Source organism: Melanerpes formicivorus, unplaced genomic scaffold (genome assembly GCF_026170545.1).
Source record: "Melanerpes formicivorus ecotype bairdi unplaced genomic scaffold, bMelFor1.0.p_v2 SCAF_10, whole genome shotgun sequence".
In the NCBI taxonomy this organism is placed as follows: domain Eukaryota; kingdom Metazoa; phylum Chordata; class Aves; order Piciformes; family Picidae; genus Melanerpes; species Melanerpes formicivorus.
The window spans coordinates 3,168,302-3,195,447 of record NW_027142362.1 but is presented as its reverse complement, the minus strand read 5'-3'; the positions used below and the strand labels follow the sequence as shown (position 1 = coordinate 3,195,447).

Below are 27,146 nucleotides of genomic sequence, written 5' to 3'. Positions count from 1 at the left end.
GCCTGCAAAGCAACCACAGCCTCTCCATCTTGTGAGTTCATGAGCAAGACTGGAAGAGTGGGTGGGCATGTGAGATGGTGCTGAGTGGGTGGATTTGGGAGGTGCTGCAGGCTCTCCCTTGCAAAACAAAGCTTGCCAGCAATAGTGATGTGAGTGTGATGGTTCCTCTTTCAGCTTGTCCGAGGCTTCAGTTTGGCATGGTCTTGTAGTGCTCTTACTCCAAGGAAAGGATGGATTTTCCACTCAGCTGTACCTCAGATTGTGCTTGCTCTTGTCAGCAATGGATGCTATCACCTTTTAAGAATACAACTTTATATTATTTCTCCAGGGAAGGTCTGTGGAATAGAGGCTTCTCTGTAGTGACTGCCTGGATACTATTATTTTATTGCCATCTTCTCCCGGATTCTGGAGACCTTTTAATTCCCCTCTGTATTGTGCAGCAGCTCGTAACTCAGAAACACAGCATTGTGTGTTGTGCATTTGCTGACACAGTAATTTTTTAAGATAACTTGTTGATAAAGGCAGGAAAGATGTTCAAGAGAAAACACTCTTGCCCCATTCCCTGGTATTCATCAAGATATTATAACAAGACAATGCTCCTCCTAAAATAAGGACCAAAAGAGAAACCCCAAGATTAATCACATTGCTTAACCTTGGAGTGGGGAAAAAGGTTACTGCAGACAGCAGGACTGCAAAGAACTGAAGAACTTCACTTGAAAACAAACAGAAACTCTGCTGTTAATGAAAGGTAGCCTGTGCAGGAGTGCATTTCTAGATGGGCATAAAGTGTATGTCCATGTGGAATTAGGAGTGTAACTGCACCTTCCTACCTAATTTGGTAAGGAGTTTACAGCAAAGGAGAGCCTTTGGCTACCAGCAAGGCTAGGGCTATCTAGAAATCTGTGAGGGTTTAAAACAGAAGCTGTCTAGGGGAAGAGCTGAGCCCAGTAGGTTATGTACCCTTTAGGAAAACATCAGTGCAATTGTATCGGTGATGGATTTGGGCACCCTTTCCCCAGTGCTTAAGCAGGAGCATGTGGGTGGATAATGAGCATTGGAAGAGACAAGGCAGGTTCTTGATTCTGCAATTCAAAGACTTTTCATGCAGAGTGTGTGACACACATTCCTTGTGCATAGCACAGAATGAAATTCTGCTTAAGTAAAAGGTTACTCAGTCTGTCATTATATTCAAAATAACCCAGGCTTCGAGCCTGATTCATGAAGCAAATGACAAATTGTTTTTCAATGGCAGTGCTGAAAATATCCTAGTATTATGCTGTAATAGACTCACCAAATTGCAAAAGGATGCAGCCATTTTAGGTAAAAATAGCATAATTTCTGATGGTGAAATGAGAGACATAAAGATTAATTATCTGTTCTGAGCCATTCATAAATGATTAGTGCAGCAATTACGGACTTCCATAATAGAGCCCTCCTAGAGCAGTGCCATATTTCCTGCCTTGCCAGGGAGACCGTTCAGATTTATTGGTATTGATCAAAGTGATTTTGGAGTCTAGCTGAAATTTTGAGAAAGGGGGGAAAACAACCACAGAGACAATAAGAAGTGCAAAGATTTCTGAGGGTTAATAGAGGAGCAACGCCAGCAGGTTGCATTCCTTCACTGCCCCATCCCTTAGCAGTCGTGAGCCTTGTGTGGGTGAACTTCTGCAGACCTGATGACAAGTGTAAACGCCACCTTCTGCCTTACTCCCATAGTAAAGAGTGCACTCTGGTGCCATTTGGGATTTCTCTTGTCAGCTAATTACATGCTGGCATTCTAGATTTTAATTGCAAGTTTTTAGCCCACTATAATAATAGCTATCAGAAAACAACGTGGGATCTGCTTTGGTTGTGAAGAGTGTTTTGAAAATCCATATTTTACCATCTGACATAAATTTTAGGCTAGTTTCTGCAGAGCTCTCTCAAATGTGGAGAAGCTCCTCAAGCCCCAGCTAGCCCTGTTTGAGCCTTTCTCACGTTTGTGTTCCTAGATAATAGTTTTGTTGATGTGGGGATGACTTTTTGTGCTTTGTTGGATGTTTTCCGTGTAGGCACGAGGGTTCTTCTCAAACACTGCATTTGCTCACTGACCAAAAAATAGCCTTCAGAATACCAAATTACACAGTGGGGTTGTTTTTTTGGCATATACCAGCTTGCATTTCAAGCAGTTTCTCTGAAAGGCTGCCTGCATTTTCCATGCTTATCAAGGGGCGGGCACGTAAGCTGAAATGTTGAAGACAAATAGATTCCAGTAACACACATGGTCTGTAAATGTTACCAGTATTGACTAGTTAATAACCACTGTTTACATACTGAAAAGATTCCTGTTTAGTTTCTAAACTTCTCAGAGTAAGCACCTTAAGGGCTCTGCATTAATAATACCAAAAATAAGGATTAAGGAAATGACAGCTTTTGCTTGAATATCTTGTTTGTGTGCTATCTAAATCCCTGAGATATTTAGTTGCCTATATAAAAGTTAGGCTGGAATGTCTGTGGCTGAGTTATACATGAGCACAGAAGATGAGATTAAATCATATATTGTGCCAGATGTGCTGATAAATGGTACTCTGCTCGTGGTGGAAACTGCTGAGCTGCAAGAAGTTGTCAAAGCTACAAATTCATGTAATGTAAGTTAGCAAAAAAACCCCCAAATCCTTAGCAAATGTGTCTTTGCCATAATGGCTTCCACGTTGTTGTTGTTCTTTTGAGAGGAGGTTGCATGGATTTTTGTTTTGGGGGTGGGTTTTTTCATTAACTTCAAGTGTGGTACCTGATTCGTGCATGAAGCCTCCAGTTGGTGTTGGGTTTTGTGTAACCTGTGGCACTGTGTATGGTCTTCATAGCTTCAAGGGCTTGCTCACATGGAGCTAGTAGAAGAAAGGCTGGTGATACAGACAGCACCCTGCTTTTCTTCTCATGGTGTGGGTCCTTACAGAATACAGAATTAACCAGGTTGGAAAAGACCTTTGAGATCACTTAATGCTGTAAGCAGCTAAAGAAGATCACAACTCCAAGCAGAGGGTAAAACAGAGAGCTGCAGCTGCAGCACTGATGCTCACCTGGGTCAGGATGATGGCGCCATTATGTAATGGTGTTTGAGTAATTGTCAAAGTGAGCAGATTTGATTTTTTTCTTGCTATGGAGACTTAGAGATGATTCACTGTGAGCCTCAGACTCCAGGTATTAAATGGAGCCACCAGAATGCTTTGGAAGCTAAGTGTTAGAGTTTGCAGAACTGAGGATGCGTCAGAGATGTTATTTATCTAGCAAGTCATTGCAACCCAACAAGGCAATTTGCAGTTTTCTTGATGGCCCTAACTTTATTTCACCAATCACTTCCTCAGCCTGACTGCAAAGGAGGAGAGTGCATGCTGCATACAAAACCTACTCAACTCCATTTATTATTTTAAATATGCATATATATTTTAATCTCTCTGTTATTTCCCCAGGTAAAAGTGATCCTTTCTGTGTGCTAGAGCTGGGGAACGACAGCCTTCAAACACACACCGTTTACAAGAACCTCAATCCAGAGTGGAACAAAGTTTTCACGTTGTAAGTGAATTGCTTTTGCAAACAGGCTGCAGTGCCGAGCAGTTAGCAGCTTAGCTATAAAAGCTATCGACTTGGGGAAAATACAGAGGTCAAGTGTAAGATATGTCATTTTCTTTTTTCCTTCCACACAGTCAGAGAGGATGTTGGAGAAATATCAAATGTAACTCAATTAAAGCCTTTTGCCTTTTACTAGTTCTTGCATGGAGTTTATTAATAGAAGTCATTAAAAGAAAAATTACTGTGGTATTTATAGGAAGAATCATGACGAGACATAATGGAGTCATAGCTGGATCCAGGAGATAATATAACAGAAAGTGGAGACCAGATACTCACACTTGCATTTACTGTAATTTGAAATAAAATGTTTCATTGAAGCATGGTAGAACCCTGCTTTAATTTGTAAGCAAGCAGAAAATTACAGCTCATGTTGTTCCTGCTATTATCTTCTGACTTTAAACCAGGCAAACACAGGTTACCCTCTATTTGAAGCTTAATTTTCTTATGGGAAACAAAGTATTCTTTGCTTTGATGACTTCATTAATAGGAAAAAAAAGAGAAAAAGGTGATTTAGGTGTGGCTGTTAGCAGCACAATATTTTTACCTTAACTTTATGCAGAGAAAGATTTTTGTGAATAACTGTGAGATAAAAGACTGTAGGATTCTGTGGCAAGGAGCAGTGATGGAGCATTGATGATGTCGGCACCTGTCCACTGGAAAAACAGTTTGAGAATGAAGAACATCTTGCAAAAGTAACCTCTGTAAATACTGGGCTGGATGTGAGCACAAGAAAACATTTCTGATCACTTTGGTAGAGATACCTGGCTGGATTCTTGTTTAATTCATGGGTGCAGCTGCATGCACGTCTCTTTCTCTTACGTTGTTCTCATGGAGCTTCCACTCATCGCTATTTATTCTGAGGTTGTGCCAGCAGATGAGTCTTGTTGGATGTTCAGCCAACAAAATAAATCTAATAAGAATCCCAAGTTATTTTATTTAAAATGAAAGCTTCTGTCTATACTTCCTGTGGGACTCAAATGTCAGCTACAGATTCTCTCTGACTTTCTCACTGCTGTTGCATGCCTAATAGAATAGAATTAATCAGGTTGGAGAAGACCTTTGAGATCATTGAGTCCAACCTATCACGATATCTTTATCGATGATGTGGATGAGGGGCTTGAGTCCATCATCAGTAAATTTGCAGGTGACACCAAGCTGGGGACAGGTCTTGAGCGCAAGCCCTGTGAGGAGAGGCTGAGGGAGCTGGGGTTGTTTAGCCTGGAGAAGAGGAGGCTCAGGGGAGACCTTCTTGCTCTCTACAACTACTTGAAGGGAGGTAGTGGCTAGGTGGGGGTTGGTCTCTTCTCCCAGGCGGCCAGCACCAAAACAAGAGGACACAGTCTCAAGCTGTGCCAGGGGAGGTTTAGGCTGGGTGTTAGGAAGAAGTTCTTCATAGAAAGAGTGAGTGGCCATTGGAATGTGCTGCCCAGGGAGGTGGTGGAGTCACCATCACTGGAGGTATTTAAGAAGAGACTGGATGAGGCACTTGGTGCCATGGTTTAGTTGATTAGATGGTGTTGGATGATAGGTTGAACTCGATGATCTCAAAGGTCTTTTCCAAGCTGGTTAATTCTATTCTGTCATTCTATTCTATTCTATTCTATTCTATTCTATTCTATTCTATTCTATTCTATTCTATTCTATTCTATTCTATTCTATTCTATTCTATTCTTTCTTATTCCTATTTCTATTCCTATTCTGTTAGAGGGTAGGAGATCTCTGCAGAGGGTCTTTGACAAGCTGGACAGATGAGAACAGTCCAAGCGCCAAATCTGCAGAGCAGTCAGGCTCTCACATGTCTATTTATATTTTTGGCCATTAAAAAAATAGATATATAAAAAAGTCAGTTAAGCACCTTAAAAGCTATTGATGGTTCAGTTTTATTTTGGAGCAGAAGAGATTGTTGTGAGTGGATGAATCCATTTTTGTTGGAGCATTCAATGCCTACAGAGAGGCCTTCCCATCATATTCAGATTTTTCTGCAACACACTTATCTGTGTGTGTCACTGTGGGGTTTTAATATTTGATACCACTGGTAGCTATAGCATATGGAAAATGATAATAGCTTGGAGGGGGATATAGAAGCATGGTCAGGTCTCAATGTATTTTAAAGCCATAATGTCTTGCAAACAGTGTGTTTCGTGTTGGTTTGGCTGCCACTGGATCGCATCACAGAACATGCTTCAACTGCTAGCTGGAGAGACAGTCAGGTGGCTTTTGGGTTCAGACTCTGATCTGTGAGGAACAACTCTGTGGTGCAGGCAGAGGTTCCAGGAGCAGGACTGCTCTGAAGCCACTTTCTTTTGGGCTGCACTTAAAACAAATGTGTACTGTACCACATACCTCTTTCTTTGACACTTGCATGTGGAAAAAGGAAAAGAGAAGATAATGAATACAACTCCTAAGTTGTCTTCCCTGCCCATCCTTTTGCAGGCACACAGAGACAACTTTTCTCAAATGAGATTCTGATTTATTAATGATCTGATGAATACTGAAGATCAAGTGCCTGCTGCCACATCAGATCATTTGCCCTGGTGGAACAAAATTATTGTGTGTTTGGCCTTTAAGGTTGATAAGTTTCTGATATGCATTTTTTAATATAATTCTCCCTTAGCAGGGAGATAATAATTCAAGTCAAATGAAGTTATGGGAGTTTTGTTTCCTGGGTTGCTTCTTTTAAAGTGCTTAAGTCTGAGGTTTTTTTTTAATTCAGCCCTTGCCCTCTCCCAGTCACCAGCTTTCTCTGCTGGAGAGCTGAGTTTTACACTGGCAGCATCATCAATGCACCAACAATGTCACTGTCTGGTAGTTATTTTCTTCACCTCGTTATGGGATGGAAGCATGAGAGGAAAGCTTGGGGAATACCCATCATCTGATTCATTTTGGGGGGTTATTTAATTAAATGCTGGTTTTATACCCCAAGGTAATACAGACTTAATTAGTAAAACAGTGTGAAGGAGACTGTGTGCCTGTGTATCAAAGTTAGTTATTTATTTATTAGTGTCTGCACTTTCTGTTCCAGCCCTATTAAAGACATTCATGATGTTCTGGAAGTGACAGTGTTTGATGAAGATGGAGACAAGCCTCCTGATTTTCTTGGAAAAGTTGCCATCCCTTTGCTGTCTGTAAGTTACCTTTGCCATTATATCATTCAAACACCAATGGTTTTTCTGGGAACGAGCTGGAGTTTCTTTTCCCCATAGCACAAAGCAACACAGATTTAGAGATAAACAGGTTCTGTGCTCTATATATGCCTTAGTTGGCAGTGTTTATAGTTCTCCTTAGTGTACTGAGCGTTGCCAACCCATTCAAGTACAAATTTGGTTGATTGGAAGGAAGATTGCAGAAGTGTCTGTATTTCATCAGCACTGTGTGCCATGGAGGTCTGAAAACATAATTGAGTTGTGCTGCATATTTCCACATCATCTTCTGAAGGTAACATTTGAAGCATGTCTTTGTTCTGTCTTGCTTCTTTTTACTCCAAGGAAAAGTAATTGCACATCACAGTAGGATTGACTAGTGATAGCTGTTGTTATTGGCACAGCTGAATAAAATTACCTAAAAGGGATGTTTTCTACTCCATAATGCTTTTAAAGACTGGTGGCTTTTGTTCTGTAAACAAATATGTGAAGAGTGAGCGCTGCCATGGGAGTATAAAATCAAAAACGGAAACAAAGTGAGCTTGAGGGAAAGTTGTCACTCTGGAGATTAAGAAGAGTTGCAGCTATTTCAGAAATGGCCAAAAAAGGCCAAGCTAAAGAGAAGGGAACATAAAAGGGTCATTAAAAGACATTAATAGAGAAATGGGGGGGGGAAAAAAGCAGCTTTGTGTTTGGTAAGACTTAGTTTTGGAACAAGGCTGGTATTAATAGAGTGAGTAAAGCAGATCAAGAAAGCATAAACAGCTCCATGTGTGTGTAGCATCACAGAACGTTCTGGTAACTTACAGTAATATTTACAAAGAACTTTCTAGGTTGTGACTTTTATTATCTCAATTAGTAGGTGAGGCTTGAAACATCCATGGGACTCTTCTGCTGTTACCAGTCACGTTGTATAAACACATTTAACTGTACGCAGGAGATTTCCTTGAGTTCTCAGCCCCTGACGTTGTGCAGCAGATTCTGTGCCCCTGATGTTGTGCAGTAGGTTCTCTATGCAGAGAATAGGGTGTGGCAGGTATTTGTGAGCCCTGTGTGAACATTCATGCTTGCAATATTTCACGTGATTCCAGTGATACACGCAGTAGTGAGATGCTTTCAGCAATGCACAGCGTGATGCTGTGGGTAATAGCACTCTCAAATCGGCAGACAGTGGATCCTGATTGAAATTATAGAGTACAGAATTGCAGAAGTGTTTCAAAATGTCCCTCTGGAAAGTATATTTGCCTCTGCACGAAGCCTGGCACACATCTTTCATGGTTAAGGCAAGAGTTTGTCTTTGAACTTTAGAGGTGGACTGATGAAGGGAAGACAGCATTGCACTAATGGGTCAGTGGGGCTCTGTCTTAGCAGAGAGTGGAGAAACTGGAGGTTTCTAGAGGGAAAGCAAAGGTCTCATCTGATCAAAGCAGGCTATATACACCCTGCAGAGTCAGCATGGTTTAGGTAAGGGACCAGTCAAGACCAGAAGGGAAATGCAAATCTTTGATGTTTCTGAATAAATAACAAACTGCCCAGAAAACTCTTAAATTGACTCAGAGGAGTTGGTCTCAGGCTAAGAAAAGCTTTATAGTGGTAAAGCAGTAGGCCAATGTGTTCCTCTTTTGTCATTATTCAGTGTGTATGCAAATTAAAACCAATGTGGCTTCTGAATCTCTTCAGGCAAGTGTGTTTGTTTTCTTCCACCATGTGCTCTTTCCAAGTTACGCTGGAGCCCAGAAGAGGGGAACCCCTGCATTAGGGGGATATAGCAAGAGTAAGCTATAGAAGCTGAGGAGTAAATACTGAGCTCTTCCTTGCCCCATTGCTGTTGTGTGCTTTACAGCTCTCTTCCCTCCATGGCTTGGACTTCACATTCTTTTTTGAGGCTGGGGATATTTTAGATTGTTTGTCTGTTTTAGTGGCTTGAGTTGTCAATATCTCCAGTTTTAGAACAGTATTAGTCAGTTGGGCAGGGAAGATGATTTGATGTTTACAGGGAGGAAAAAACCTCTTAACATCTTTTATTCCATTTTTGATCACTTGGTTAATTTTTCCCCAAGTCCTCATATCTCTGATGTTACTGGAAGAGAGTGGCTGGAGCAGCTGCTCTCCTGCAGACCCAGTGCTTGCCAAATGGTCTGCGTGATCGGCAGCAGGCTGTGTGGGCTCGCAGTGAGAAGATGTTAGATTTGGATTTTCTGTTGATTTTATAGGCATTTGTCAAGTATCCCTTAGGAAGCATGTAACAAGGCAGAGAAGGGGAGTGCATGTGTGTGGTAATGTCCAAACTATTCAGCATAGGCTTTTTGTCCAAGGTTGGAGGCAAAAAAATATTTGTTTATACTTTCCCTTGCCAACAGATCTTCTTCCTTCCCATCCAAACTTCTCTGCCTCCTATTTCAGTCAAATCTAGTGTAAATATAGTCATCTCTGCTTCTGATTAAAAAGCATTTTCTACCTATTAGTCTGCTCAGAGAGCTGCAGTTTACTAAGCTCTCTTCTTGAACTGGGAATGTCGATGTCTGGTGTCATTTTCACTGCAAATTTGAAGGTGTCCTTTGAACCATTGAGGTGAATAGACTCAAGGAAGCCTCTCAAGTCATATAGGTTTAATTTTTCTATCTGAGCAGGCCTAATATTTGCCTTGTATTGAATTATCTTTTTGAAAACATAAATGCATGTTTTGGGCTCCTCAGTTCAAGAGAGAGAGGGATCTGCTGGAGCGAATCCAGTGGAGAGCTAAGAGGATTGATTGTGGGACTTGAACTTCTCTCCTGTGTAGAGAGACTGAAAGAACTGGGGCTGTTTAGTCTGGGCAGGAGAAGGCTGAGAGGGGATCTTATCAATGTCTACAAATCTCTGAGGGGTGGGTGTCAGGATGAAGCTGCCAGGCTCTTTTTGGTGGTGCCCAGCGATAGGACAATGAGCAACAGGAACAAGCTGGAGCACAGGAGCTTCCACCTCAACATGAGGAGACACTTCAAAGTGAGGCTGCTGGAGCACTGAAGCAGGCTGCCCAGAGAGGTTGTGGAGTCTTCTCTGGAGACTTTCACACCCACCTGGATGTGTTCCTGTGTGACCTGCCCTAGGTGATCCTGCTTTGGCAGTGGGGTTGGACTCCATGATCTCTGGAGGTCCCTTCCAACTCCTAACATTCTGTGATTCTCTGACTTGCCTTTTGGGTTTGTTTGGGTTTTTTTTTTTATTCTCTCTTAAAATGCACAGATTTGACTTGTGAACTGTCAGCACATGAAGTAAGTTTACTTCAGCTGTTGTTCATGGATGACTAGATTCTTTTCTTAATGGAAAATTGCCTTGAATAAGATCTATGTTGGAGGGACATCAAGTGTTTTCACCACAAATTTTGGGTTAAATATAGTCAGGAGCCTTACTCTGGCATTTTGCAAGCGTGTACACCTTCATCATCACATTAACAGACAAATAACTGTGCTGCCCCAAAACTTCAGAGATAGTGAAATTACTCAGGCTTTGCATTCATCATTGACTATCATGTGGGCTTGTTGCAAGCACCAAATAAGAAACACAAATTGGGCAGTATGAGAGGAGTTTGAAAGTGTCAGATGATGAATGCAGCTGAGAACTTCCTGCTCTTTTGATGGGCATGATGAAGTGATGCTGGATGAATACACAATTTGCTTTGTTTCTCATACAGATCCATCATTAATGCACTGCAGAGACATTGATTAGCATTACACTGAGTTAGGAATTTTCTCTATTTGTAGGTAGGTGAGGGGCAGAGGGAGAGAAGTGGTTCTTTGCTTGCATTTTACCTTTAGCTCTTCCAACCTATTCTTTGGGTTTTTTTTAATCCTGCCTTTCTTTGTGTCAAACTGCTGTCTTCCTCTAAAGCACATGTGAGGGACCTCATCTCAAACTCAGCTCTGATCAGCTACAGAAGCAGAATTTAAACTGGAAAAACACAGATCAGTGCTACCTAGATATTCAGCAAAATGGTTCACTTTCTTCCTGGGGGTGACCTATAGAGCCTGGCTTGGCTAACTTTTGGGCCAAGGGAGATTGCTTTCCCAGAGTGTGGGGACTGAAAGAGAAGACCATTTACACCACTGAACAGAGGAAACTTTTGTGCTAGAAACTGAAGGAGATCCTGGAAAATGGAGAAGTAGGGCAAAAACTTTATTGCTTCAAGAAAGGCATTTGATAGGTTTAGAAGTTTTGTAGTTTTGAGGGACTTGAACTAATGATCAAAGAAGTCCTTTCCATCTCTGTGTTCTTTTGTGCCCTAGCTCTTGGTAAAAGCAACGGTGTTTCTCTTTGTGAGGGTCTGTCTTTTTGGTTTTGCTTCAAGAGACTCCTATCTCCTAGAAGGCTGCAAGTTATTAGAGACATGGGAGCATAAAGTGTGCTTCAATGAATTTGAAAGCAGAGTATATCAAATATCCTCATGTAGAAAGGTCTTTGAGTGAAGTTGTATCACGGAATGGACTGGTTTTTATCTGCTAAATTATCAGCTCAAAGTAGACTTCAGCTGCACCCTTTTTTGAGCAAACAGGAAGAGGTCTATGAAATGTTTTCAAGTGCCAAGCAAGGTCAGTAGCCAGTGATACACTGAAAACAAGTAGGATGCCTTTCACAAGCATAATTACTTAAAACATGGCCTGGACTCAGAGTAGACACCTGATGGCTGCAATTACTTAGCACTTGACCATAAGTGCACAGCCTTTTCATTGAGAAAGCTTCAGATTTGAGAGAAGTGGAAATGCTGCATTTATGAGATAGAGGCAGTTGTGAAGTGGACAGTCTATTCTGACTTTCATTCCTCTCATGAACTAGACATTTTAGAATGGGGGAAAAAACCTCCCACATCTCTTCCAGAAAGAGATAAAATCAAAAAAGGAATTAAATTATCCCCCGGCTGTACACTACTCAGTGAAATGGTGGCAGCATTGATGTTTTTCTTGAGTATCACCTAGGATCCTTGTGCTCCCAGGCTTTTCAGCTCCTTCTCAGCATGCCTGGAAGCCCTCACGTGGCTGCTTGCTTTCTTTCCAGAACATCAGCTCCAGATCCATTTGGTCTTTGGATATCAATCCTCTCCCAAGAGCCCAAATTTCCATTCCGCTTCAGATCTCACAGAGGAGGATTGTTAAAAGTGAAAGGTTTGGGGCAAGGAGTTTTGGGAATAATGAACAGGCATTTCATACAAAACCAATTTGAAGTACCTTGCAAAACTGGAGAGAAACAAAAATACCTCTCCATTTATATCCAGGTGGATTGAGTATGTGGCTTGCTTTCACCTTTTTACTGGGGAAATATGTCCTTTGTAAGGGTAGGCGTGTGCCTGTTTCAAGACAGCTTGATGTTATTCAGGGTAAACTGTATGACATTGTGCATCAGCAATGAGCTCAAGCTGGAATATCGGAGGTCCCAAATGCTTTAGATGAATTACCCTTGGAGAGTAGCCATTGCCCTTTCCACACGTCACGGGTGTTGATGTACAGAGGTTTAACCTAGCGTTCTTCTGTCAGGTCATCAATATATGGCATCGAATCTGCATCAAAGCTGGCTACAGAGTGAAGTTTTCTTACAATCAATGTGGAGGGGAAAAAAAAAAACAAACCAAACAAAAAAACCCACAACAAAACAACAGAGAGAAGCCACCAAACCATATTTCTTTGAGACAACAGCAAGGGAAAAAGCCACCCTCTGCTGCGTAAGGGTCCTGCCTGCTCCATGTTTCGTGTCATATCAATCTCGGCTTCCGCTATTTCATTAAAATTCCCAAGCAGTCAGAAGGTTGCTGCCTAATAGATTTAGCATTGGCTGGCTACATCAATACTGTGTTTAGTCACATTTGTTTTACTGGGGATGTCTGCGAGAAGGGTTTGGCAAATATATTCGTTCATTTGAAAGGAACCTGGTGCACTTTGGGCCTTGACTGCGCAGCAGTTTTGTGTGCCTGAATGGTTCCCTTCAGATAAAGCACTTCCAGAAGTTGCGTCTGTCTCAGGTGTCCAAAAAATTAATGCATGAAGAATTGCAGCTTTCCTTCCAGCTGATAATTATCTTTGTTTTCTGTGTGGTCCTGTATGGAGAAGGGACTGAAATATGAATTTTTCTGTGAAAATGTTGATGTTGATATTTTTTTCTTTCTGTGTTGATCCAGAGCAGGGAAATGCCCCAAATATCAGCAGCTCCCTGGGGGAAAAAATCTTGACTCTTCCTTTTTTTTTTCAGAAATTTTCTGATGGTAACTTTGCAAAGTGAAGCAAGTTGGTGGGGTAGGCATAACTGTCTCATGGCTACGGACAGTCTTGGTCGATGCTTAAGCCCCAGTCTGTTGCATGCTGTTAAGAAGCTTTCAGAGAATGCAGGCATTTGGTATTCAGTGAGGATATAAAACATAATCAATAAAGGAATAATATTGATTGTGGCTCTTTAAGGATCTCACCTGCAGATATTTGCATATTTAATTTGCATTTTCCTTTCCTTCCTTGTTCCCATAAGTAAATGTAAACATGGCTAGGAAAGATAACCTATTTTAGACACAGCTTACAGGAATATTTGAGTGGAATCTGATGTAGCAAAAGGTGTTTGGATGATAGAAGAAATATGATCTTTTTGAGCCTGAGGTTCATCCTAGGACCCCAGCCCTGGCTGCTCACCCTTTCTGCAGCTGGAGAGAGCAGTTTAGCCGTCTGTGTGAACCACCAAGTGGGGAAAAGTACCCAGAGAGGGGAAAGAAATAGATCCAAGATGAAACTAATGTGACTGTCCATCTCTCACGGCTGAGAGAGACTTCGAACAGAATCTGAACTCTGGCCCAGGAACAGCATGCGATGAAAACATGGAGTATTAAAAGCTATTTTGCATGTTTTCTTCTGGGCACAGTTGAGACATGCCACCAAACTAATCTCCATGCAGTGATGGGTGTTAGAATTACCTTACACCTTCTGTTGAACCGCATTGGCGTAGGACGTTGCCAAGACTGTAAGAGAGACTTTTTTGTTTGACATTTTTTCAGGGCTTTTTCTTTTCAACCAAATGAAAGTGCAGTGGAGACAGGCCATTTTGTAGCCAATCCTTCCCTCTTGTGCTTTCTTTCCTCTGAAGGAGCCCAACAAGCTAGGAGCTGTATGAATGTTTAGTTTTGGACTGTTAGTTATAACTGCACATCTTTTACAAGTCAAGCACTTAGAATTAAAGATGCTAAACAAAGCTGACTGTAAAACTCTGTTTGCACTTTCTGCCCTGGTCAGTTCAGGAATAGCCACAACAATAATGACACAGTGCAAAAAAAGTTTCCCAAGAGACAACCAGCTCCTATTTTATGAAGACACAGAGGTGAAAGCTATTTGTTGCTGATTTGCAAGTTACGGTGTGAACAAACTTCTTTGATCCAGCTTCAGCTCTTAAAACAGAGTATTTCCCCCTGCTCTCTATCACCGCATCCCCCAGTCTGTATTGATAGTGAGGATTGTTCTGGCCCAGGTGCAGGACCCTGCAGTTCCTGTTTGGACACCACTGAGGATGCCAAGATGGTCCTTGTGAGAGCCTTCTTTCCATTCAACTCTTAGCCAGAAAACCCACATGTGCTTTGAAGAGCTTTGGTACAGAAAGAGTGGAGCAACAGTGGGGAGGAAAGTGACCTTCCCTGTGTCTCATGAAACCACTTGGTTCCCATTATGCCTCCTCCCTCCCCTTACCCATTTCTGCCATGGTTTATAGGAGTGCCTCTTCTAAGAGCCAGAGCAGCAATAGCCGTTTTAAATATGGTTGCAATTTCATGCCCCCAAATTTCCTCCCTTATCTTTAAACTTTGATCATTACAGTCCCTGAATGTAGCTTTTTTGGTGAGCTGCAGGGTTTTTTTTTATGTTATTGCTGTTTAGAATTAACTGGTCTGCTTCCTGAAAAAGCCAAATGTTTAATCAATACATATCCTACTGTGTGTAATAAATACATTTCTGCCATCACTTTTTGAAGAGAGAATGCTTTTGATTTGAGCCAAGTAGTTTGCAAAATGGTGAGGGAGGATTATTTTTGTTGTTGTTGTTGAATTTTTTGTTTGGTTGTTGTTGGTTTTTTTTTCCCAATAGATGTTTAATGAGATGGGGCCAACCGGCGGCTCAGAGCAGAGAAATGGCATTGAAATTCAGGGGTGGGGTGGAGGGAGAAGTCTTTTCCCACAAATTAGTTCATTTTGAACATTTGCTACATTAGCATTCGCTCCACTTAAGCTGATTAATCTCTTTGGATTGTGTTTGCTTCCTGGGTGATAATTTGACAACCTTAACAACAAACTGGGCGTTAAGGAGCGGGTTCGTGTGCTGGAGCGTGCGGTAGGGTAGGTAAGCTGTTGTTTGTGGCTCTCTTCCTGAACTTTGGAAGAAAAATCCCATTTTAAACCTGTAATAACAGGGGCTGATTACTTCCCATCAGCTCACTGCCTTCCAGGGCAGAATTTTCAGGCTGGTTATTGCACGCACTGCTCTACTATAAAGTACAAGGTCTGTAAATTAAAGTTGGACCATAAGAGATTTAATCTGCAATTTTATAGGTCTCTTAATCCAACGGTCATTTTGTATTTCAGGCTCCAAATACATTAGCAGGAGCTTTTTTTTTCCCCTTTCTTCCTGTGCCTGGGATTTTTGTTTGTTTATTTTTTTTGCTTGTAGGGTCTTTAAGTTCTATTGTGAATTACAGCCAGGAAAATATTGATGCTTTTTGTCTCACTCTCCCCCTCCCCCAAACTATAGATTAGAAATGGTAAACAAAGTTGCTACACACTGAAGAATAAAGACTTGGAACGTGCTTCAAAAGGAGTAATTTACTTGGAGCTGGATGTCCTATTTAATCCTGTAAGTTGAAATATTTTCTCTTTGCTTATCACTGACATAAGAAACGTGAATCTTGCAAGGACACAGGTGGAGGGGTGATCCTTTACAAACCAGGGGCCAAGCAGGAAAAGTCCTGATCTGGTTGCCTCTGGTGGTGGAGAGATATTTTACACTGTGGCTGATGAAGTACCAGGACATCAGAGCTCTGTGATGGCCTCTCCGGGTGGATAGGACAATGCATGGGCAGTTTTGGACTGACAAGTCACCACAAATGCCTTAGGAAGGAGGTGCTGATTACTGCATGCCAGCCACAGCCAACAACAAAAAAAAAGAGGGCTTAATGTTTAGGCTATTATACATTACTTGTAACACCTACTTCCTTCCCAAAAAGCTGACCCATGATGTTCCCTTCCCAGGGTGCTGACAGGAAAATTAATGAGGCATGTACGCGGTGCACTTAGGTTTTAGGTGGCTGAGTCAGTCTCAATTGTTTATGCCCCACAGCCTTTTACCGAGTTAAATCCTATTTACTAAGGCCATCGAGGGCTGCACCACAGCTCTGCTCTTGCTGAGGTGAGCCCAGTCCTGCCCAATTTAACTCATCCACAGAGGTGAGCCCAGTCCTGCCCAATTTAACTCATCCACAATTCTCCCAGCAGCTCCTCTTATGTCGTGTAGAGGCCGAAAAGAGCGAAAGATCCTGAAACTGTGCCGTTCCCAATTAACACTGGTGATGCAAAGATGAAATAATGAATTTGAAACTACATTGCATCTTTTGGAATGGCTTTTTTTTTCCCTTCAATTAAGTATTTTATTATTTTGTTGTTAGATAAAAGCAAGCATCAGAACCTTCAAGCCCCGAGAGAAGCGCTTCACGGAGGACAACCGGAAATTTTCTAAGAAGGTGAAAATTGTGCCTCTGCTAATCTCACATCTGGGCTGGAAAGAGTTGAATTGCTGTAGCATGGCTGCGAGAACAAAACCCTATTTAGGCAGAAAATGCTGAACACATGTAAATGCTGCTTATTTCTGTCGATACTAGAAGGTTTTTCTGTGTCAACGTGAAATTGCTTTCTGATCCGGTTTGCATCAGTAGTTCTGCTTCGTGCTTCAGAGTGGAGGAAATGATAGTTCACAGAATCACTGAATGTTAGGGTTTGAAAGAGACCTTTCAAGATCAAGTCCATCCCCCTGCCAAAGGAGGATCACCTTGGGCTGCTCACTCTATGATGCAAGTGGTAGAAGACGCACAAAAAACCCACCCACCCCCCCAGAAATCCCCAGCTATTGGAAGGTTGTAAGCACCTTTTTCATAGAATCATGGAATCAGTAAGGTTGGAAAAGACCTCAGAGATCATCAAGGCCACTCTACTACCTAATACCTCATGATTAACTAAACCGTGGCTTCAAGTACCACATCCAATCCTTTAATCCTTTTTAGAACACCTCCAGGGACAGGCACTCCACCACCTCCCTGGGCAGCACATTCCAGTGGCCAATTACTCTTTCTGGGAAGAACTTTCTCCTCACCTCCAGCCTAAGCTTCCCCCTGGCACAGCTTGAGCCTGAATCCTCTTGTTCTGGTGCTGGTTGCCTGGGAGAAAAGACCAACCCCCACCTGGCTACAACCTCCTTTCAAGTAGTTGTAGAGAGCAATAAGGTCTCCTCTGAGCCTCCTCTTCTCCAGGCTAAACAACCCCAGCTCCCTCAGCCTCTCCTCATAGGGCTGTGCTCCAGACCGCTCACCAGCCTTGCTGCTCTTTCTAGCAGCTTTTGTTCTTTACCACCCAAAGCACTGAGCAGACAGCTCCTGGGAAGGGTTGCACTCATGTTTACCTTTGCTCCATGCCACCACTGGTGCTGCCCAAACCCAGACAGACATGAAGCAAGTGCCAGAGCTGCTGAGTCACCTCAGCAAGGGCTGACTCATCCCTGCCCTGAGCATGGAGTCTGTGCTCACAACTCACCTTCCAAAGGAGCTGCCAGCTCTCAAGGTCTCTAAGGAAATAAGGTTGGACAATAAGGATGGGAGGGTAATGTTATTGCTGGAATGATTTTTAGAGCCTCCTAGACTCAATAGGAGTCTAGTTGTGGGTGTTACACAGTTTGCAGTCCCTAAAGCAAAAGAAAAGTCCGTGGGATTTTAGAACAGTAGCCCTTATCCTATTTTTTAAACAAGGCTGCACTATAATAAGGGTAAAATTCCCTATTTATTTCTGTGGACTAATCCAAAACATGTAGAGAGGAGGTTCAGTGTTTTGACTGCATTCACTCTGACCCTTTTCCTAAGACATTGCTATATCTGAGAACTGAAAGGGAATGAAGGTAGGTCTGGGCTACCATTTGTGTTTAGATTCTGCATCAAGATGTGCCTTCTTTTTTTTTTCATTATATTTCCCCCTCTCTTTCTAAGGGCAAGAATAGATCTGGAAGGTTTGGGTGTAATCAGAAAGCAGACAGGAGCTGGAGTGTGTCACTGAAATAGAGGCTTTATTTGTAATATGCGCCTTGGCATGCATTTGTAGCTTAAATTATCCCTGTTTCTGAAGCAATAGTAGGATATTAAGTGTGTTTGATTAAACTCCTCTTCTCCTTCCCTCCTCCCACTCAATATTTATCAGATCTTATCAAGAAATGTTGATCGTGTGAAAAAAATCACCATGGCAATATGGAATACAATACAGTTCCTCCGGAGCTGCTTTCTCTGGGAGTCCACAGTGAAGAGCATGATAGCATTTGTGGTAAGTGGATTTCTTCTTTCATTGCATGAGGCTAAGTGATGCAGGATCTCGAGTGTTTCCATGCCTCCTCCTCCACCAGCATAAAGCCCTCTATAGCTTGCTGTTATTGGTATTTAGTAGCTACGCAGCTGCAGGGCTGCAGGTTTCAAGCCATCTTGGGCCAAATTGGGCCTGATGGGTATGGAAATGAGACCTTTCTATACTTGGTGCAAAGGTGCTCACCAACCTGCACCAAAAACTGAAGATGGCTGTGACTCTGATCACTCTGGATATTATTTATTTGCTATTTGTTTATTTAATATGGCAACTGGGTGGTAGGAGAGGAAGGAGATGGTGGCAAATGGAGTGTTGCAGTGATCTGATAGGTCTTGATTCTTCCATCTTCTGTTGCAATGAGGAGGCACTTGGCTGCAGGTTATGATATGCCTGACATGCAAGCAGCTCTGCTGACATTGCCTCTTGCAAATCTGTTCTCTTCATGGTAATCATAAGGTGCTTTACAAAAGCTACAGAAAGGAGGAGTCTGGTCAGTGAGTTCTGCTGTGCTCTGCAAACAAAGACCAAACTTCTCCACCTGCTTGTCCCACTTTTTAGCTTTCTCTTTCTCCCTCTCGGTAGTAAACACCCCATTTGCAATTTTCTCATAGTCCACTCAAGCACAAAAAGGTTTTGCCTGCTTTTTATTCTGCAGTGTGACATTTTCTTCATGCTTCAAATGTTTGGCATGCCACTAAAGGTTGCAAAATCATTTTGTGGTGGTCCAGCATGCAGAAAGAAAGTTTCTGAGTTATGTTTATTAAGCAAAATAAGAGACACATCTCCAGGAGTTTTCTTTGCCTTTTACTGTCTGTGAATTAACTTCACTTAGAGGTTCTTTTGAGGACAAAATTCAGTGTATTTACTGCAGATGACTGTGGACCATCCCAAATGAAGGAAGCTCCAGAGCAAAGACCAAAGGGCTGTCTTTCACCCTGCAGGTTAGAGGGGTGGCTGCCCTGTAAGAGTAGATAGTATCATAGTATCATTCAGGGTGAGAAGGTCTTTTCCTTTTATGTTTGTTTTTTTTCATCCTCCTGTTGATCAATTCTTTAAAAGGTAAATTTCATCACAGAATCACAGAATGTTGGAGTTGGAAAGGACCTCAAAAGATCATCAAGTCCAAAACCTAGAGCAGGGTACACAGAAAGACATCCAGATGGGTTTTGAATGTCTCCATAAAAGGAGACTGCACAACCTCCCTGGGCAGCCTGCTCCAGGGCTCTGTCACCCTCACAGTGAAAAAGTTTGTCTTTATGTTCTTGTGGAACCTCCTCTGCTTCAGCTTGCAGCCATTGCCCAAAGTCCTATCACTGGACATCACTGAGCAGAGCCTGGCTCTGTCCTCCTGACACTGCCCTTCACATCTTTACAAGCATGAATGAGGTCACCTCTCGGTCTCCTCTTTTCCAAGCTAGAGAACCCCAATTCCCTCAGCCTTTCCTCATAACAGAGCCTGTCCCACTCCCTCTGTCATCTTTGGAACTCTGCCCTGGACTCTTTCAATCACTTCCCTGAGGTTCTTCTTGAACTGAAGGGCCCAGAACTCGACACAACATTCCAGATGTGGCCTCACCAGGACAGAGTCAAGGGGCAGGAGAACATCTTTCAACCTACTCACCACACCCACTCTAATAAGTACACCCCAGGACACCACTGGCCTTCTTGGCCACAAGAGCACATGGCCAGTTCCTGGTTGTATGAAAACTGGACACACCTGTGTGTGTGTGTACCCCAAGATACCAGGAATATCCCCAGGTGTGGAAAATGTTGCATATAGAGTAAAAAGCATTCATAAACCAGGAGAAAGATCATACAAGACTTTGTCCATGCATTACCCTTCTTCAGTTCAGGATTTAGAGGAATTTGTAGAGTTTTAAGACCCACAAGGTATTCAACCATTCTACTCTGGTTAATTTTGACATAGTTATCTCTCTACTCAACCCGCTAAGTTCCATTTTGCCTCAAATTTGCCTCTCAAAAAGGGCTTTGTTTTGAAGACACCCAGAGGCATACTACTACATCCTGTATGGTTGACTCTTCATATCTTACCCTGGACAATCTGCTCCCAGTTTCCAGGGTGAACATTGTGTTTTTAACCTGCTCCTCATCACTCCTTGCTTCCACATCACAACGTTCCCTGCCTTCCCCACTCCCCCTCCTTCCCCGGTTGTAGAAGTTAAGTCCATAACAACTGCATCATTCTTACGGTACAATATGTATTTGAAAAATATTGTAAAAGTTAATTTTAGTCCCTGAATGATTTTTTTTCATGAGGAATTATGCATCGTTGCACATTGTGCTTGTGATTTTATACAACATAATTACACCTTCTATTGACAGTTTTCTCTGCATTAATGGTAATTATGTCATTTAATGAAATTACAGTAATTGCATTAAAAAAACCCTATAATCTGGTGCAAATTAAAAGGATATATTGACTGGAATTTTTACTATCATGTATATTTTTTTTACAGTTTGCATGATAGTTGCAAGAGACATTGACAGGATCAGGCACACGACGGGAAAGCAGCCACCCTAGCACCTCCGGTGTGACTGGCAGGGCTCGCTGATGATTTGCTTCAGGGTCCCTGCACACTCACCCATGCCAGCACACTTCATTTTTGCTGGCAGCTTGTCCCACTATATCAGGTTTAGGTTTCCTGCTAATGAAGGCTTCTGTGCCAGGCTGGGTACAGGTGGGAGCTATTTCTCCACCTCAGCCCTAGCTGGCAGCCTGGGCCAGCCAGAGGAGGAATGCAGCAGGCACAGGCAGTATTTATTTACTTTGCAGTGACATTGCACTGTGTCTGGTAATTATTTTATGATGGGTTAAGACTGGGAGGAAAGGAAGGAAGGTGTGGTGATGCAATGTAATATGGAGTTTCTGGTCTAACTGACTGCAACTGTTTATTGGTGGGCAGCTGGTGGGAGAATGACGGGTGTGGGATCATTTAGGAGCAGTCAGGGCTTCCCAAAAAGCCAGCTGATGCAAGAGCAGGGAAGCTTTGGGGGTTGTGGATACTCAACAGAGCTGCTGGGGGTTGTGAATTCGGCAGGAAATCCTAACTTAAGCTTTTGAGCTCCTCACTGCGGAGGTGAAATTTTGGAAATCTTCTCCACTAAGATCTCTAAAGCTTTTTGAATCCAGAGAGAGCAGAAGGATGCTCCTTTTTGGCTCTGGCCAAAAGGAGCCAAAAGGAAGCATGAGAGGTCCCAGGGCAAGCTAGGTGAGGATGCATGTATGTGCATTTCTGTGGCAGTTTACCTCGGCCCTGTTCTGGGATAGCAGCAGAGAGCTGGATTAGACTCTGCAGTCCAGGGGCTTCTGGGCATCTCTGCTGAGTGTGCTGTTCAACATGTTGTCACTTAAGCTTGTGATATGGGAGCTGGATCTGAGCCCAGTTAAACTCATCTCATAGAGGAGACACCAACCATCTTATTAGACATGAACAGTTTTTAATCCCTGTTGAGCTGGGCTATATTTATGCTGTTGACCCAAAGGCAAAAGGCCATTAGCTTGTTGACAGTGTCCTCTAAAACTGCTAATTGCGTATCAGTAAGAGAGAAATGCTCTTTTCCCTGAGGAAAGATGTTTGTTAATCTAGAGTTTACTTGGGGTAAATCTTTCACTCTGTGTGTGGACAAGGGTCTTCTGCATGTTATGGTTTGGCTTTCCCAAGCAAATCACAAAATGTTCTAGTCCTGTATGTACTAAGCATAATTCAACCCTGGACATGACAACAATATATGGGTAAATCCAATTTAACTTGTGCATTGTTTTGCAGCACAGTGATTTATTTCTTTCCTTGATGTGTGGGCAGCTGTAGATCAAGAAAGAGAAGTTCTTGGGACAAAAGTTTAACAGGGAACATGAGAAATCTATGGAGAAAGGCGACCAGTAACAGCTATAAAATCCAAACAATGTGGGATGAAGACTGAGTTACCAAGCATCTCTTGGACCTCTGTCCCGCGAAGCAGAGGATAGAGGTTGATTTTAACTGAGACTGCTAGTGCAAGGGGACTGGGCTAGATGACCTTTGGAGTGGCCTTCTCAACCCAAACCATTCTGTGATTTACCAGTAGATGATAATAACTCACTCTTCTATGGGGTGAGGAACAAAGATGTGCTCTCAGATGAGCATCCTTAAAATCTTTCTTATTTTCCCCACCAATTGTTTGCTAATTTTGAGCAAGCAATTCCCTGATACAAAGTACAAACCACCCTGCCATGACTACATGTGTAACTGATGACAAGGCTATGGTCTTTTTTAGTCTTTTTTCCTCCCTTTTTTATTTTCATTCTCATAGCTGAAGACAAAATATAAATCATTGCTCCCAAACTCTTCGGGAACAGCATTAAAGTAATGGTAGATTAAAAGGTCTCCACATGAAAAAGCTGAATAAAATGAAGAGATGTAATCCTAAAGAGTGAAGAATGAGTGTTCTTCAAACACTGAAGAGGGAACTTGGAAAAAGAAAAAGCTTTATTTTTATTTTTTAAGTTAAAAAGTTACAGCAAAAGAAGTATTGATGCAAAAGAGATGGTCTGGACTTCCACTTTCCTGTGGAGCTCTCTGCTAAGGGCTTTTCTCAGCTCACTTGCAGCTTCTGTTTGGCTATACTTTTAAAGAAGCAGTAAGCAAAGGCACAAATGCAGTTCCTATTTCAGCAGGGAAGCAGAAAAATGACACTCTGGGACAAAAATTTGTTCGTGCTTAAGGCTAGAGCTAGTGCTGAAGGAGCAGGGAAAGGCAGGGAAGGCTTCAGGAATTTGACCTGCTAAGTAATTCTTCAGAGCCCCTAACATTTCCTCCCCTCTTTCCTTCTGTAAATCCCTGGCAAAGGCCCATCTTTAGAATTATTGTCTTGAACTCCAGTGAAAAGGTTGGATCAGAGGTATGTTTTTATTTCAAGCTATTATACCCCAGTAAAAGCATTTTCCTAATGACGGAGGAAACATTTACATCCTGCTCCCTCCACACTGCTCATGGCAGTGCCTGTGAAAATTCACCGTTCCTGCCTGCAAAGCTGTTAGGAGCACGCTACCTGACACATGCAAGGGACTGATCAGATGGGAAACAGGCTCCTCTGGACAATTAAAGCTGATGGTTTTACCCTTTCTCCCAGCAATTTTTACATTGCCAGTGTTATTCTTCTGTGGTTAAGGGGGAATACAATTTAAGCTTGAGATCCCAGGCTTTGCTTTGCTGCAGCAGTTAAAATTCCTGGAATAGCTACAGTGATATTGATGATGCTGAGAGACATACAGCAAAGTAAACACATGTTATTTCCAGCTCTTTCAAAAATGCAAGAACAAACAAGGACAAAGTTAATAGGGAAATAACCACTTAGAAGCTTGACAACACAATAAACAAGATTTAAAAAGGCAAGTTTGAAGCCTTGGAGTCGGGGTGAGAGGGAGCTGAGCAGAGCCCAGTGCAAATATTCCTTTTAACTTTGAAAAGGATACGTGGGCTTATGTTTCCAGCTCAGGGGTTTAGGGGATTTGCTTTTTAGCAGTGAAATGTTTCAAAAGAAAAATAAAAGTTGTTGGTTTTTTTTTTTTTGGGGGGGGGGGGGTTGGAGTTGTTTCTGCATCCGAGGAGTAATACTCTTTTCCTCTAGGCCTGCTTAACGAGGCACTTAATCTAAAAAGTCCCTTGCATTTAGGACTGGGGAGCTTCCTCTTCAATTGAGTCTGTGTTATGCTCATATTTTTTGAGCAATAGTAGTATTGTCCATGCCATGTACTTCCAAACTTGCATGCATCACACAGGAGTGATTCCTGTATCCCGGGTATTGAGAGAGCCTCTTCCTCTTGAATTGCATTATGTTGGCTTGAGTTGATGATAAAGCCTTTCAGTACTTTTGTTGCATGTGTTAAACTCTACAGTCAAAGTATTCTGGTAAAAGCCCAGTCCTGCTGGAGGGTAAGCCTCTGTACAGCTGGGCAGCAGGAATCTGTGTGCAGGCATTCAGGGAAAAATTAAAGCAAGGTGAAAGAAAGATGTGAACCTACAAGCTGCTTATGTTGAAATCTATCTGTCTGTATTTCTCACTGTCTGTCTATTTCTCTTTCTGTCTGTATTTCTCTCTTTCTATCTGCATTTCTCTCTTTCTGTCTGCATTTCTCTCTTTCTGTCTGCATTTCTCTCTTTCTGTCTGCATTTCTCTTTCTGTCTGCATTTCTCTCTTTCTGTCTGCATTTCTCTCTTTCTGTCTGCATTTCTCTCTTTCTGTCTGCATTTCTCTCTTTCTGTCTGCATTTCTCTCTTTCTGTCTGCATTTCTCTCTTTCTGTCTGCATTTCTCTCTTTCTGTCTGCATCTCTCTTTCTGTCTGCATTTCTCTCTTTCTGTCTGCATTTCTCTCTTTCTGTCTATTTCTCTTTCTGTCTGTATTTATCTCTTTCTGTCTTCATTTCTCTCTTTCTGTCTGCATTTCTCTCTTTCTCGCTGTATTTCTCTCCCTGCCGGCATTTCTCTGCCTGCATTTCCCTCTCTCTGTGTCTCTATTTCTCTCTTTCTGTCTGTATTTCTCTCTCTCTCCACATTCAGAACTCAGAAGTACACAGTTTTTATCTATTTGGCTATTTAAAGATATCCACAACACCAAGCCCAGATGTGTAAATATTTTATCTAATAACAAACAAACAAACACCCCAAACCCCAACGAACCAACTTCAAAACAAACAAGCAAAAAAAAAAACCCCAACACCAAAATCCCCAAAAGCCCTAAAAAACCTCCAAACAACAACAACTTAATGAAAATGGGCTTTTTACAGCTAAAAATTAAATGCATCTGCAATCAGTCCTGGCTGCCTTTGTGGTCAGGTTGTGACCTGGTGGAGAAGTCTGCTGGGCACTGGCGTTTCCACCTAATTTGATATTGCCACTTTGGTTTCTTTGTGTGTGTGTGTGTGGTGGAAGCTTTGTCATTTGTTTCAAAGCTGTCTTTTTTATTAGTCTCCCTGGCTGATCCTTTTGGGCTCTCGTCAGGTGGTGTATGTTCTCCTTTGTCTGCCTGGTCTTGGCAAGCTCTAGGTCCTTTTATTGCCATATGACGTGGGTGTGCTTGCAGCAGTAGCCTATAATTATACCCACCACAGGTGACAGTTACAAGAGAGCTTTGGTAATAATTTCAGCTGCCTGATCTGATGTTTATGAAGAGCAAACCCTCTCTGTGGTCTGGCTGGAGTTTGCTATATTGTTTTGTACTTTAGCCCTCTGATTTATGAAGCCCCATCCATTATTCCCCCTCCCCCCCGATACACAACGTCTTGTGTCTTTTGAAGTTCTGAAGTTTTCTAAGAGATTATTATTGATCTTACACTGGTTTGTAGATCTGCCCCCCTCCCCCCTATTTATTGTTTTAATATCTTGTATTTGTTTTTGCTTTGTTCTGCAGGGTAAAGCAGTACTGCTGCCTGTTGCTGGTTTGATTTGTGTATTTAACATTGCTGAACTCCTGTTTCTAACCACTCGTTAGCAGATATGCTGTGCTCTCCTAGCTGTGGGACTAATCACAGATTAGCATTTAATTATGGGGGGGTTTGTCTTCGCCTGTTTAACTGTTTTATGAAAGATTGCACTGACTATCCATGATGGCAGCACTGGTGCCTTTATCATTATTTAATTGGAAAACTTTCATATGCTAAAGCTGAATTTAGCTTGTCAATCTTAATGTTACTTTGCAAACTCACCCCCCAATATTGGGGATTTGCTGCCAAAAAATGTGGGAAAGACTGAAGTGGATGCTTCTAGGAAGCTAGTTTTTTTTTTTTTTCTTTTGGTGCCTTCTGCAGATTTAGGTGGCTTAGAAGAACATCAGATTAAATGTCTTGAGCATCTTCTGAATTTGTAAAGGGGAAAAAAAACCAAACAGCCCACCAACAAAACAAAACCACAGCAAAAACCCACCACCCCAGCAAAAAAAAACCCAAAACAACAAACCCCAAACCAAGCCAACCAAACCCCAAACAAACCAAAAATCTAACAAACCAAACAAAACCAAATGAAAACCAAGCAAAACCCCCACATCAAACCCAAAAAAACCTCTAACAACCCAAAATCTGAAACCCACCCCAAAGCAAAACCCAAGCAGTAATTTGTATTTCCTATCAATTGACTAATAGGCTGACAAGAGAATTTGCTTTGTAACCATTTGCTGGCTTATCTGGTCCCATACCAGGATCCACTCACTATTATTTTCCCCCAATTTGCCAGTTGCCTTTGCTGAGAGTTCACTTTATTCCTGGGTTAGAAATTGCATAAACAAAGATGAAATTAGTATTCTGAGTTTTAATGAGTTCTGCATCTGTGTGAGACTCATTAAACAGGAGGGTGAGAGAGAAGCTACTTTACCCCAGCACTATTGGAAATACCAGAATTTGAGAGGCTTATGTGTAAAATTCCCCAAGTCTGGCATAGATTTGCACTGTGCAAGCTGTATGGAAAAAGGGATACAGCTCAGCCCAGACTTTATAAACCAAAAAGAAGGTAGGAAACCCGTGGTATCTATTATGAAAAAGGTATGCTTTAGGAAATGAAATGTCGTTAAAAGGATAAAATTCCTTCACTTTCTCAGTATGTGCTATTTTTTTCCCCCCAGAGCCCCAGGTGTATTGATTTTATTTCAGTCAGAATCTGCTGGGTTTGTCTCATTATTCACATTATTTTGCCCTGCCACCTCTTAGCAAGTCCTTTGAAACAGTTTTACGGAGAGATTGTAGTTTTGGGCTCTTATCTCCCTTGTCATTGGTGGAACAAGTCTATCAGTATTTGGTGGTTTCTTATTTTA

The 27,146-nt window shown here is 42.1% G+C and overlaps 1 protein-coding gene across 3 annotated transcripts in view; it reads left to right on the top strand.

Annotated features, from left to right (window-relative positions):
- The window catches only part of MCTP2 (multiple C2 and transmembrane domain containing 2), a 139,796-nt gene that overhangs the window by 73,884 nt on the left and 38,766 nt on the right, over positions 1–27,146 (top strand). For all 3 annotated transcript variants that reach the window (XM_068143357.1, XM_068143358.1, XM_068143359.1), the window contains 5 exons: positions 3,450–3,552; positions 6,632–6,734; positions 15,488–15,589; positions 16,398–16,472; positions 18,190–18,309. In XM_068143357.1, the coding sequence (XP_067999458.1) occupies positions 3,450–3,552; positions 6,632–6,734; positions 15,488–15,589; positions 16,398–16,472; positions 18,190–18,309 (503 nt within the window). The remainder of the gene's footprint in view (positions 1–3,449; positions 3,553–6,631; positions 6,735–15,487; positions 15,590–16,397; positions 16,473–18,189; positions 18,310–27,146) is intronic.